The 13,833-nt window shown below is 40.1% G+C and overlaps 1 protein-coding gene across 8 annotated transcripts in view; it reads right to left on the reverse strand.

The window, feature by feature from the left end:
* The window catches only part of SRBD1 (S1 RNA binding domain 1), a 208,689-nt gene extending 194,859 nt beyond the window's left edge, over positions 1-13,830 (reverse strand). For all 8 annotated transcript variants that reach the window (XR_004624865.1, XM_034659076.1, XM_011236753.3 and 5 more), the window contains exons 1-3: positions 13,776-13,830; positions 8,589-8,668; positions 4,961-5,141 (exon numbers count right to left, since the gene is read on the reverse strand). Coding sequence is in view for 7 of the 8 variants with exons in the window: in XM_034659076.1 (XP_034514967.1) it covers positions 4,961-5,141; positions 8,589-8,668; positions 13,776-13,826 (312 nt within the window). In the remaining variant the exon portion in view is untranslated. The remainder of the gene's footprint in view (positions 1-4,960; positions 5,142-8,588; positions 8,669-13,775) is intronic.
* Between the last annotated feature and the right edge of the window lie 3 nt (positions 13,831-13,833).

Consider the following 13,833-nt stretch of genomic DNA (forward strand, 5'->3'; position numbering starts at 1 on the left):
ACTCCAGCCTCTGAGGATAGACAATACCAGTGAGAAAAATTTCATGTCCTTGTGATCATTATATCAAATCATTAATTATTAAATCAGCACTCTGGTTTTACACATCCCTCTTATGAGCATGGCTAAGGTAAAACCACCCATGAGGGATATATCGGTTCCTGAAATGATGACAAAATCATGTTGCTAACTTAGAAACCCAGTTCCATCATGTACTATTTATTATCCATGAGCAAATCACTTCACATTTCTTCCCTTGGCTTTCTCATCTACAAAATCAGGATAGTATTAGCACCTGCCTCGAGGGGCTGTTGTGAGGATTAAGTAAGCTCACAAAACCGAAGTGTTGAGCACGTTGCCTGGCTGATGGTAAGCACTAACACATCTGCAGATCCCACCATCATTACACCGCTACCATATCTACCCCTCCTAGGAGAGGGAAAAGGAAGCAAAGAAACGAAGAAAAAGTAAAATGAGGGAAAAAAAAGAAAAGTCAACAATCATAAAGACACTTAAAGGTATCCTCCGTGGAGCCTTCAGGCAAGATTTACCGAGCGTTGTCAGTGTTGTCACAGACCCTTTCAGGGGGTCTGCGAGGTCACACTCCATTCATAATAATGCTAAGACACAATTTGCCTTTTTTTGTTGACATTTCACTGATAGTAGAAGAGCAATGATAGCAAACCCCAAAGCAATGGCATCAAGCAGTGGTAGCAATCACTGTTCCCTTCACTGCCACACACTTGGCAGTAAAACAATGAGTTTCATTTAACAATGCAGTTAAAAATTATTCATTTTTAGGGGCACCTGGGTGGCTCAGTGGGTTAAGTGTCTCCCTTCAGCTCGGGTAGTGATCTCAGGGTCCTGGGATTGAGCCCTGCATCGGGCTCCCTGCTCTTCCCTCTCTCTCTGACCCTCCTCCTCGCTTGTTCTCTTTCTCTCTCTCTCAAAAAAAATTTTTAAAAAAATTGTTCATTTTTTAGGGGTGCCTAGCTGGCTTAGTTGGTAGAGCACGTGACTCTTGATCTCAGGGTTGTGTCCAAGCCCCATATTGAGGGTAGAGCCTACATAAATTAATTAATTTTAAAAAGTATTAATTTTTAAGGTTTCAATCCTTGAAAACACACCTTTTTAATACTCTATGCTGAAATGGTCAGTATACGTAAAACACTTCTGCTGCATGTCAGTGCATAGGCATGTGCAGTGGTCGTCTCAAACAAAAACTCTTGTGCATCCATTTCAGTTGTGACCTGAACCAGCTTCTCTTTCCATAAAGCACAATTTTTACTTGAAATAATGACTGACAAACTATGGTTATTCAGACTTGGGTATCTAGTGGACATTTTTTCAGAAATGAACTGAGACTGTCACTTTAAGGAAACACCTGACATTTGCAACCAACAGTTAATTTTAGGCATTAAAAGTGAAAATAAGAATTTTGGATAATTTGTATCTACTGTGAACTTGACAGCTTCCCAGCGCTGTGATGAGACTGAAGGTTATATTAACAAATGTGTTTTTTTGATATCAGATAATGAAAGATGCTAACATTTGGAAGATTTGCATATATCAGTGAACCGATATTTTCCAAATGACCAATATATGTCACAAAACCATGCATGGGTAAAAGACCCACTAATAACACGAACCAGTGGATTTTAATGCAGTAGAGTTTAAGAAGTTCATTATTATGGTATCAGATTCCACAATGAAACAAACTTTTTAAGAAACTACCACTTATTGAGTTTTGGTACCACATCAAATAAGAATATCCATCTGAAAAAGCTTTTAAAACACGTCTCCCTTTTCCAAATACAGTTCTTTGTGGAGGTGGGTTTTTTTTATACACTTCAGTCATATTCTAGTAAGTCAGACGTTAAAGACATTTGCAAAAATGTAAACAATATCATTCTTGTCACTAATTTTTTTTGTTGTTGATTGGGAAAATATACACTTATTTTTCATTAAAATAAAAATTAGCTCCATTAACATGTAATAGTTTTTTTAAAAAATTAATCAATATTTTAATTTCTCATTTTTAATTTTTATATGGTAAATATCAATATCAATAACCCACATAACCAAAAGTTCCTTGGGGTCCTCAATAAGTTTTAGAAGTGTAAAGGGGTTCAAAGACCAAAAATTTGAAAAAGGTAGAACTAAACTATTGAAAACATAGAGAAAAATATCTCTCCATTTTATGAAGCTTCTAAGATTCTACAGCCTCTCTCAGTGATATACTCAAGTTTAGTAGGCCTCCATGAGAATGTTTTTCTTCCTTATATTCAACCTGAATCTTTGGCCGACTGAATAATCGAAGTTCATTTTTTTCTGTCTTCATTGCTTTTGTAATCAGCCTTAACACTCCACATGGTTATTATGTAGCCTATGACTAAACCCAAGACTTCAAGAAGAATTTGACTATTTTTCTTTTTGCTGTCTCTGAAAGCAGTCAACTGTCTAAAGCAAAAAAAGTAGCTCACTGCGTCTTTTCCAGTCAAATCAGTCAGCAGGCCTTGGCCTTGGCTCCTGCTGTACAGTGTGAGCTTGACAGACAACTGGAAAGGGATAAGGAGTTGAAGGGAGGCTTCTTAAAAATTATATTTAAAAGAGTATTTTTATACTCTGCAGCAATTGAGCCACTGGAAGAAAAGTTGACGAGAGAAAAGAGAAAAGAAAGGGGACGACTAAGACACATAAGACTTTGAGCAAGAGGGGACACCAATGACAGCTCCAGCAGTGGGACTAATCCTGGACAGGAAGGATGACATTTCCTCCACCATAACAGGACAGAAGAGGAATGCAAATATAGCTAGCCTAGCTGTGAGACAATGTGGAGCTTCACGCATTCTCAAATACGTAAAAGGCAATGTCATCAGCTGAGAGGGAGAGAAAGGAATTGACGATATTTAAGAAAAGATAAAAAATTGGAAAAAACAAATCTGCTGGAGAAAAAGAATGAGTCCACCAGGTATTTTTAGTGTAATTTTGAGGTCTGAGATTATGAATCTAAAGGAAAACAAATCAGGTCAAGTTTGTTTTCAGCAACAGTCTGCAGCTCGGTGCTGGCAGAGCAGAGGCGATGGCTCACCCAGTGTCGGGTCTGATCGGTCATGTGTGACTGAAGGAAAGACGGGCAAAACTGGTGAGACTAATAAAAAATGATTGAAATGAGACGTTATGCGGTCTAGACTAGGTAAGGTAGGACAAGAAAAGGGCTGACTGATAGTGATCCGTGAAGCAGATGTGGTGAAGCGCTAGAGTCCAAGGATTAGGTCGTAACCCTCAGCCCCGGCTGTCCTCGGAAGTCACCTGAGGAGCCTCCGGAAAGTAATACCCCTGAGGCCCAGAATTCTTTCCAGATTTAACTGGTCTGGACAGGGGCCTCGACACTGGCATTTTTTCAAGCTCCCCGGGTTGGGAGCTACCAAGGAGAAGATGCGACAAGGCTGTAAAAGTGTGGCCATGAGGGCACCTGAACAGGGAGCTGGGAGAACAGGAAATGGTGACATAGTACTCCGAAGGCAGGATGGTTGGAAAGGAATGTCAGTAGCACAGTTTCTGATGATGGCGAGATTCAGGCTGAGTTCATGAGACGGGTGGTGAAGGCAAGAAGAAGACACAGTCCCTGGAGATGAGGAGGCCGAAGAACCAAGAACACAGGGCATCAGGGAGTTCATCCCAGCGTAGGGCACTAAGAACAACAGCAGAAGGTGGCAGAGAGGAGATGTGCAGTGGAGCCGAGCTAAAGTCTTCAATGAATGGCATGGCCAGTGGGTTTGTAAATGCCAGCAACAAAGAGAGGAAGAGACTAAATAATGATTAATTTTACCTATGATGTTTGCTAAAATTAAAGTTATAAGGAGGCTACCAATTCTAGTTCTACCCAAAATAAGGTTTTCAATTATTTTGTTCGGTGGTGGCTACAGCAGAGCAGAACACCAAACCTAACGAAACGAAGTCTTCTAACATGCTCAATGTGCTTTCACTGAGGTATAAAATGTGTGAATTTTGGCAATTCTGAAAGAAATTCTAAACCCCCCCCCAAGAATGTTTCTTAAGTGAAAGACTTTCTATTCGAGTTTTTTTTTTATATGCATATAACCGAGCATCACTGGAAGGATCAAGAAAACACCAAGACAAGGGTTCTTAAGTTGTACCTTTCTATGTTTTAATATTTAGAGGCTAGGCATGTGCACATTTTATTGAAGAGAGGGTTCATAACTTTTTCTCAGATTCTCAAAGGGTTTATGACCCTAATACCAAGAACCACTGAACTAACAGTTTGTAGATTAGGCAAATCAAGCTACTTTTAGGTGCAGCCATGCCACACTTAATGAAGAATCTCCATATTTTGCCAAAAAGATGATAGAAGTCAATACTTTCTCAGCTATAGGTAAAGCCTGCTCACCCATTTAAGTACGTTCAGTGAAAAGCTTGCATGTAAAGATGAGGAAACAGAGGTACTGGATAACAGGAGAAAGACTGATTTAAGTAAAAGCCCTAACTAAGAGTACAGCAAGGTACAATATAATGCCCTCTACTATACACAATAAATGTGTCCCTGGAAAGTCAGGCTTCTACTGCATATTAAAAGAGTGTTTTTTCAAATGTACTATGGAAGCAGTTTCTTAAAGGAATACCACAGAATAATTTTGGAAATGCGCAACTCTTTTTGTAATGCAACAAAGCCTATACTTTATTGTTGTTGTGTTTTAATCCAGATTAGTATAGATACAGTGTTTGCTTATAGCAAAATACATCAATATGTCAGTTGATAAATATTCTTTCACTTCCAACACAGTGGGTCTAATGATAAATACTACTACAGCCCATGGTAGGGAATGCCACTGCCCTGTACTTTTGTCAACTACTTATTCTGCTCTGCTGTTTGTAAGGACAAAGTAGCATCACCAATTAGGGAAGCACTACAGTGTTCCCGCCACCCAACTAAAGCACCTACCAGCTCTTCCTTAACAGCCACGCCTTCTGAGCCATCACTGATCTGTTGGGTGGTCTTCTTCATTCGTGGCACCCTCTTTGGTTTGGATTCTTTGGGAACAGGTTGCTTACGACTTCTGGAGACTTTCTTTTGGGGCTCCCAGGCACTATCTTCCTTGTCATCTTCTTCAGAAGCAGATGATCTAGAAGTAAATTGACAGAAAAATCTCTAGGAAAAATGAAGCCAAATGTTAAAGGTGAAAGAGACATGCTTCTTGAAAGAAAAATAAGGTAGGAGGTGTTTAATATAAAATGGAGTGCTGTGAGCACAGGCTATGAACAGATATAGCTAAGTACTAAAACAAGAGCTGATCGAGGACCAATGTAAAAACAGCCCCTGATACGCTATGAATCACAGGTCTCTCCATTCCCCTCTCACTCACCCAGCACACACACACATGCACACATATGCACATACAGACACACATACAGACACACACACACACACATATATTCAAAACAGAGGAAACCATTTATTACCTTAAGCAATTTACTGGGTGGTGTCACACCGCAGTCACTGTAAGGTTTGCCCTTATGACAGTGAAAAGTGCTTAAACAATTTCCTAAGTGGTAATCAAATTTACTTAAGGTTATTCAAACCAATGTAAGGAGTGGGAAACGGCTCTAGGAAACACCCTAAATTACATAAAAAGCCAGCACCAAGACCCTTCCAAACGCTTCAATTAACCGTTTTGTTTTGTTTTTCCCTTTCACAGAATGGATTTATTTCCTGGTTAGTCTGCATCAGGTGTAGCTACAGTACTTTCTAAAAACCCATGAATCAAGCTCAGCAACAGCAGAGGAAAAATAGCCATATGAACGCTGGTAAAGGAACATCATGCTCCTGCCAACCCACTTAAATCTATGTCCACCCCTAATGTAGAAGGTCAGTATTAGTGGGAAGGACAACCACTTCCTTCACTAAGGCTAGCGAACAGGGATATGTGACTTTTCGAAAGGTTTAAGTTCTGCCTGGAGGCAAAACCCTGATTAAATGACTCCTTTTTTTACATTATGCTCTCCTAGGTCAAGCCACTGATAGTCCCCCTACAGTGAGTTCTCTTCAAAAGCAGATGGAAACTAAAGCCCAAGAGTAAGCAAAAACAAACAAAATCATTTAAACTCACCTAACACATAGCAGTGGCACTGAAAGGAGGGAGAATTAGAAAACTAAGGAAACGGAAAACCAGGGATCTGCTCATACTATCTCCAAACTGAGCAGAACGACTTCCTTCCACCTCAGTTTTGTCCAGCAGGAGCACAGACCCCAGTTCACAGGGGAACATTGCAAAAGTCACATGACAGACACAAAAGGGTTTTCAGATGTCAGAAAGAAAAACATAAGAACAGGTATTATTTTATTATATGTGAGGCCGTTTTAAGACAGCTGGTCATCTCCCACTAACCATACCTGACCTATCACAGGCATCCGGCCCACACTCCTTAAGACACATCCTTCACACCTTTCAGGTCTTCCCAAGGTCTTCACTCCCCTGGTTTTCCTCCTACTTCCCTGGCAGCTTCTCCAGCTTCTCCTTGTCCCCTTGCTTACCGCTCTTCCTCTCCCCAACCTTTCAATGTTGGGATCCTCTAAGACTCAGTCCTCAGCACTCTTCTAAGCTCTCTAACTAGATGACCTTATCTTATTTGATAGCGGAATAGAGAGGAATCTCAATTTTCTATCTCCCCCTTGATCTGAGCTCAAGACTTGTATACCCACCTTCATTGGATGCCTCACAATCATCTCAAACTTACCAAGTCCAATACAGAACCCCTGATTTTACCACCCTCATACCTGATCCTCTTCCAGTCTTCCCCAAATTCCTGTCTTTCCTTCACACCCAAAATCTAATCCATCAGCATATCTGGTCTACTTTATCTTCAAAATATATACCAAATTAGACTACTTCTCACCACTTTCATTTCCAGGACCCTAGACTTCTATAGTAATCTCCTTAACTGACCCCCTGGTTCCATTCTGACTCCCCTATGGTCTGTTTTCCACCGAGAAATCAGAATGATCTTTTACAAACATTAACCAGAGCACGTCACATCCCTGTCTCAAGCCACTGTCACCAGCTAGACCCCAAAACCTGAACTTTATTGCCCACCTGCTTTGTTTACATTCTTCCTTAAGCTCTTCTTTCCAGCTTACCTCTTAACTCAGGCAAATGAAACCCGAAACCACCTTTCAGGTGATGGCAACTGCCATGACAAGACCTCTCACTAGCCCAGACCACTCGGACCCTTCGAGCTAAACCCCTGATTCGCGCCTGTGCAGATGGACCTTGGAGTAACCCCTGGAATGATTGGCAATTACCTTTACCTCATCATAATACTAATACATAATCATAATCATAATACTAAATACATAATACTAAAATCTTCGTCCAAAGAAGAGGTTCAGCCTCATTTACATGAGGTACAATGTATGTACAGGCATGATTCCTTAAGGCGCACGCATGACCTGATGCCTGCCTCTACACATATGGCAAGGCTTTCCTATCTAAATATTCATTCTAACCTTAAACAAAAGGTACCCACTCACTTTCTTTGGAAGCTTTGAAAGCTATTCCCCGTGATTTCTGTATTTGCTGCAAATAAAGTTTACTTTGCGTGACAACTCCACCTGGTGTACCTGTGACTCACCAAGGAGCAAACTCATAGTGGTTCAGTTACACCACTTCAAATAAGGCCCTAATGCTCTGTCATGGCCTGTTAGGTCCTGCCCATTCCAATCTCATTTCCAATCATTCTCTGCCTTGGTGACTCTTATCTGGCCACAGTGGTCTTACTGTTCCCTGAACACACCAAGCTTGCTCCTGCCGTAGGGTCTTTGCACTTGCTGTTCCCTCTACTTGGAACACCCACCCCCAGATCTTTGCAAGTTGTACTTATAAATTTCATTTAGATCTCTTGCCACATCCTCCAAAAGAACTTTCCTGAATACTATATCTAAGATGTCCCCTGCCCAGAACCACTGACCACGCTATCCCTTGCCCTATTTTATGCTCCTTTAGAGTACTTATTACTGTCTAACATTAATCAGTCACTTATTTAACAAATATCTTCAGGGAACAAACACTACAGTGCTGTAAAGCAGAGGTTCTCAACAGGAGACAATTTTGCCCCCATGGGGAATATCTGGTCACTTTGAAGACATTTTTGGTTGTCACAACTAGATGTGATTGGCATCTAGCTCGTAGAGACCAAGGATGCTGCTAAATATCCTACAATGTAAAGGACAGTCTCCACAGCAAAGCATTATCTGATCAGTAGTGCTGAGTTTGGGAAACCCTGCTCTGAAGCAATATAAAAAACTCCCTGCTCTCAGGGAGCTTACATTCTAGTGTAAATATCATATTATATACTTAGTTGGTTATTTTCTCTCTCCTTGTTCAATTGTTTAACACCAACACTGAAACAGAGCTTGAGACACAAGCATGAGTTCAATAAACATTTGTCTCACGAATGAATGAAAAAGATACAGCCTTCGTCAACCAAATGACTTACATTAATAAGTGACAAAATGCATTCTTCCTTAAAATATACATCATTCTCCTAACCCCATATGAAACCAATATGCTTACAATTCAGACAAGGAAGAGAATTCATCTTTGGACACCACAGTCTGGACCTTTACTTTTGCTCTTCTTGGCAATGATGACATCTGGAAGAAACAGAACATTAAAATCAGCATAATCTAAATCACTTGAATGACTGATCACTTATGTTGTCTACCAAGTGATATGCCATTCAAAACCAATGCTCCAATAGCTCTGCTGTTAAAAAATGCCACAGGGAAAAAAAAAATGAGAAGCATTCAAAAGCCTTACCACTGGTTTCCCTTCCTACACGGCTGCCAACTATAAGAGCACCTAACAGCCTTCAAATGGTTGAAAAGCCTGATGAGTATGCACCATCTTTGGAAAAATGTAAGCTCCAACAGGGTGACAATTTTTAGTTTCTTCAGAGTTATATGTTAGTATATACCACAAGTGCTATTAGATGGCTCATCAATCAGCAAATTATAAAATCCTTTATTAAACTGTAAGAAGTATTTCCCCACTTCTGTATCTTCTCACAATATAAAGGAAAGGCCTATCTACAAAGTTGGCAGTCAAATAAATGATATTGATGGACTGAATAGCAGCCAGATTATTCCTAAAACAAGATAATCCATTCATTTTGAACACTTATTTGAAAATAAAAAAATAATCACTAATGTCACTAGAAAATATTTACCAAATTCCAAGGCCTAGCTCTTTAAAAAATTGAGACAAATAACCAGAGACATCCTATAATATAGGAAATAAGCAAATTTACTTTAGCTAATAAATTTTATTACCTAAAGAGTGTATGTCAAACCACAAAAACTACACGAGACTCTGACATGCTTGGAACCCTTTAAAAAAGTTTCTAAACCAGTCATATGTTATAATGCCTCTGGTTCTAACTTCCAGTTAGAGAAGAAAGGAATGCCTCACAGAAATACCAAAGAGGTTTTCAGAACATGTGCCCTAGTTCTATAGCTCAAGTCAGTCCAATAAGTGCAGAACTAATAGACAAGAGAGCACTCAGAGTGAAGCAGGAGAACAAAAGGAACAGGGTCTCCAGGAAGTAGGCAGGATAGTCTTCCATCTTTTCCTTCACCCCTTTTTGTGGCATTTTATGTTTATGCAGGTCATCCTTTCTCAAAGAAGTGCTTCTAGATATTCATCATAAAGGAATGGGTAACTTTTGATTTCTGTGTCACATGTACTCTTCCACAATAAAACAAAAATGCAAATAGAGAAACCCAGTGTATGATGGGGTAGCATTTCAAACCAGAGCAGAAACGAATTATTCAATAAGTGGTATTAAGACAACAAGCTATCCCTCTGGAGGAAAACAAGTATTTAAGACCTACTGCCACACCCTGGACAATAATATATTCCACACTAATAACTTAAAATGTACAAAATAAAACTGTAAAAGTACTAGAGAAAATAAAGATGATCATATTCATAATTTGGAGTAGAGGTGGGGGAATAAAAGTTTTCCAAGGCATAACTCAAAATTTTAAAAGCCAAAAAGACAGACAATAAAAATTAAAATTCCAAGTCAGCAGCGGGAGCTTTTCAGAAGCAAACCGATTTGCTTTCCACTATCCTCAAAAAAAAATCACAAGAAGCAGTACCTAATACCTTGGAACTACAGATGAAAGGACTAAGGGCTGGTATAAGCTGTCTGAGGCAAAGAAATATCTCTAGAGGCCCTAATCTACTTCATCCTATTAAGCAACTGCCCCAGGAAAACATCTGGAGTTTATTTACTGGAGAGGATAAAACAGTTTCCAGACTAGAGGACAGCAAGTATAGTTGTGGGATAGGAACCATACAGACTGAATGCTAAAATGTAGGGGACCCCTCCCGCAGTCCTCTTCTCCCACTAAGCTCCTAGGGAGGATAATGGAAAGGCTCTTCTCTAGACAATCTGACGAACCCCAAAATAAAAACCTGAACATACTAAGTTTCCCAACAAACAACCCAACTAAATCATCTACTCCCAACACCCCATTCTACAATGTACCTGAATTCAGAACATTCCCTTACAGACCACCATGCACCAATTCTTACTCCATACTTCAACCTTAATAGAAATGTGTTTAAAATAGGGGTGGACAAACCCTTGGCAGTCTCATAAAATTTTGATTAACTATTAAAGACTTCCCTGAAATAAGTATTTCCAAATGCCCCTTAATTAGACACCCTGGAAGCAATGCTACCATTGAAAGATGAGTAAGATGTAAACTTGTCTTTTGACAAGTAGAAAAATATGAGTTTGATAAGGAGGGGGGACGCCTGGGTGGCTCAGTCAGTTCAGCTTCAGACTTTGATTTCGGCTCAGGTCATGATCTCAGGGTTATGAGATCTAGCCCTGTAACAAGCTCTGTGCGGAGCCTCCTTAAGACTCTCTCTCTCCCTTTCCCTCTACCTCTCCCCTCCCCTCATACATGTGAACATGTATGCTTTCTCTTAAGGAAAAAAAAAAAGAAAGAAAAGGGAAAAGAAAATTATGCATGAGCACATAGGTCAATTTCAGACTGATCGGTTTTAGAAAGAGTATATACAGAAACTAAGGACCTAGAAATTATTTCTTAAAAATGGCCTATGCCAGGTGTATCCCAAGGATACACATATTCCAGTTCAAAACCAATGTTCTTGGGAGCGGTTTCTCCTCCCGTGTTCCCTTTCTTTTTATCATAGAATTTGTTAGATTAACAAAATTCCATCCATGTCCATGGTTTTAAATTTCTATATCACCTACTTATTAACAACCCTAATACCTTCATCCCAAATCTTGCCTAAGATACAGATTTACATAATAAACTATCCATACTGTCTATGAAACTATGCAGATGTCTCAAAGTTACCTAAAATTTAACATATCCACAATGAAATCTTGATAACCATTTCTTATTTTATTTTTTACTTTTTTTAAAAGATTTTATTTTATTCATTCGACAGAGATAGAGACAGCCAGCGAGAGAGGGAACACAGCAGGGGGAGTGGGAGAGGAAGAAGCAGGCTCACAGCGGAGAAGCCCGACGTGGGGCTCGACCCATAACGTCGGGATCACGCCCTGAGCCGAAGGCAGACACTTAACCGCTCTGCCACCCAGGCGCCCCACCATTTCTTATTTTAAAACCCATTCCTGCCCCAGTCTTTCCCATCTCAGTAAATGGCACCATCATCCACCTAAATGAATGGGTAAGCCAGAACCTTGGAAAAATTTTAACAGCTCCATTGAGCTATAATTGACATACAATAAATTGTACGTGCTTAAAGTGTACAAACTTCATAAATTCTGGCATAGGTATATACATCTCCACAACCAAGATACTGAATACATCTATCATCCTCTAAAGTTTCATTTGTTAAGCCAAAGCCTTGCAAATCTTTTTTTCTTTCACCTCCCACAGTCTACTAGTAACATAAATTCTTCTATCAAAATATAGGTTAAATTTCTATGATTTCCAGTGAACCTTTAGTCTCCAATCTTTCTTATTCAGACTACTATAATAGCCTCTACTGGCTTCCCTGCTTCCCCTTTTGCCTCTATTACCCATTCTCCACATATCAACCCAAAAGATCATTTAGAAAATGCTTAAAAACCATTCAATGACTTCCCACTCCATTCTCCATTTAGAACCAAATCATATTTTTTACCATGACCTTCCAAAATGCCCTACAGGACTGACCCCCGCCTACCTTTCTAACCACATTTACCATGTGCTGCAGCTCTTCAGCCACAGTCAAGACACTGTTTCAGTCACTGTAACAAGCATGATTCTTTGCCATCTCAGGTTCACTCTGCCTGGAACACTATACTTCCTGTTCAATAGGCTGGCTCCTTCTCATCTCTTAGAGCTCAGCATTTCAGGCCTAAAATGGGTTTACCAGGTATAATATTATTATAGGACCCTATTTACTTCCTTCATACAGTACTATATAAAACACAATCTATAATTATCCTTGTTTATTGTCAGCATCCCCCATGTTTACTTCATGGCAGTAAACACCATGAAGAAAGAAACCACATTTGCCTTACTCACTTCTGCATAATACAGAGCTTAGCACTTAATAGCTGCTCTATAACTATTTATTAAACAAACCTAAGAATATATACAACATGGTCTCTACAGAGTATACCTTTTTCCCCATCACTATTAAGCAATAGCACACATGGCACTCATTATTTTTTTGTTTTTGAAAGAGTGATGGTACAGAAGAACATTCCTATTCTTAGTGGCTTGAAATTTTTCATTTGCAAAGCTGTCTTTTCTCTGCGGACACATGAGCATATTCAAAATCAGTTGCTGTGATATTAGTAAGGCAGGAGGCACTAAACTAGGGCAGGTAAAAATCAAGGGAAGGGGGGGTGAAGAAACCTGCACACACATAAATATTACATTAAAACTGGGAAAACCACAATTAGAAATCTTAAGAAGAGCAGAGGGGAACAACTTCTTAAGAGGTACCTAAAGAAGTTTCCCTGAGTACAAAAAAGTGCTTGAAATGTCAGCAAAGATCCCTCCATAATAAAAATACAGTAATACACCTGGAAAGAGCCTCAGAAATCAGATACTCCTTTTTTCCCCCCCTAATGAATCAGAAGCCTGAGACCCAGTGAGGTGAAATGGTTTACTCAAAGGGAAAACCTATGTTCTACTTACATAGCTAGAACCCAGAGCCCCAAACAGCGAGACTAGGCTCGTTTCCCATTCCACAAACATTATATTAATAACATTCTGGCACGTGGGAGGTTTGAGGAAAGTTGCCTAGAGGGTTCCCATTCATTCATTCCTTTCCTCAAGTGTTATTCAGCGCCTCCTATATGCCAGAGACACTGCTAAGGATGCGGTTGATGCAGACAAGGCCATGACGTGCTAGTGAAAAGGGTGCTTCCTCCCTCATTTTCGATAACTTGAGGTATAGAGACAATCTAGGTTTGCCTGGGTTTTCCCATGTCTGCCCCTACGCGCTAAGAGCTAAAATTTGACTGAGAAGACGCGCCAGGTGACACGCGGCAGCTAGGAGGGGTTTTCCGGGTGTAAGGTTGGAAGATACAGACCGCAGACCGTAAAATGTAATGAAACTTCTCACTTAAAAAAGGGATGTTATTTCCCAAACGAGCGCTCCGAACTTTTTAAATTGGCCCCAAAAATACCGGAGCCCAGGTGCCGGGCTCACTCGAGCCCTCGGAAACACCGCCAAGGCGGACGCTCAGCTCACCTTCCCGCCCGGCGAGTCAGAAGGCCCGGGATTCTGTGTGTATGACCGCATCTTCCGG

The sequence above is a fragment of the Ailuropoda melanoleuca genome, chromosome 4 (assembly GCF_002007445.2).
Source record: "Ailuropoda melanoleuca isolate Jingjing chromosome 4, ASM200744v2, whole genome shotgun sequence".
Taxonomy (NCBI): Eukaryota; Metazoa; Chordata; class Mammalia; order Carnivora; family Ursidae; genus Ailuropoda; species Ailuropoda melanoleuca.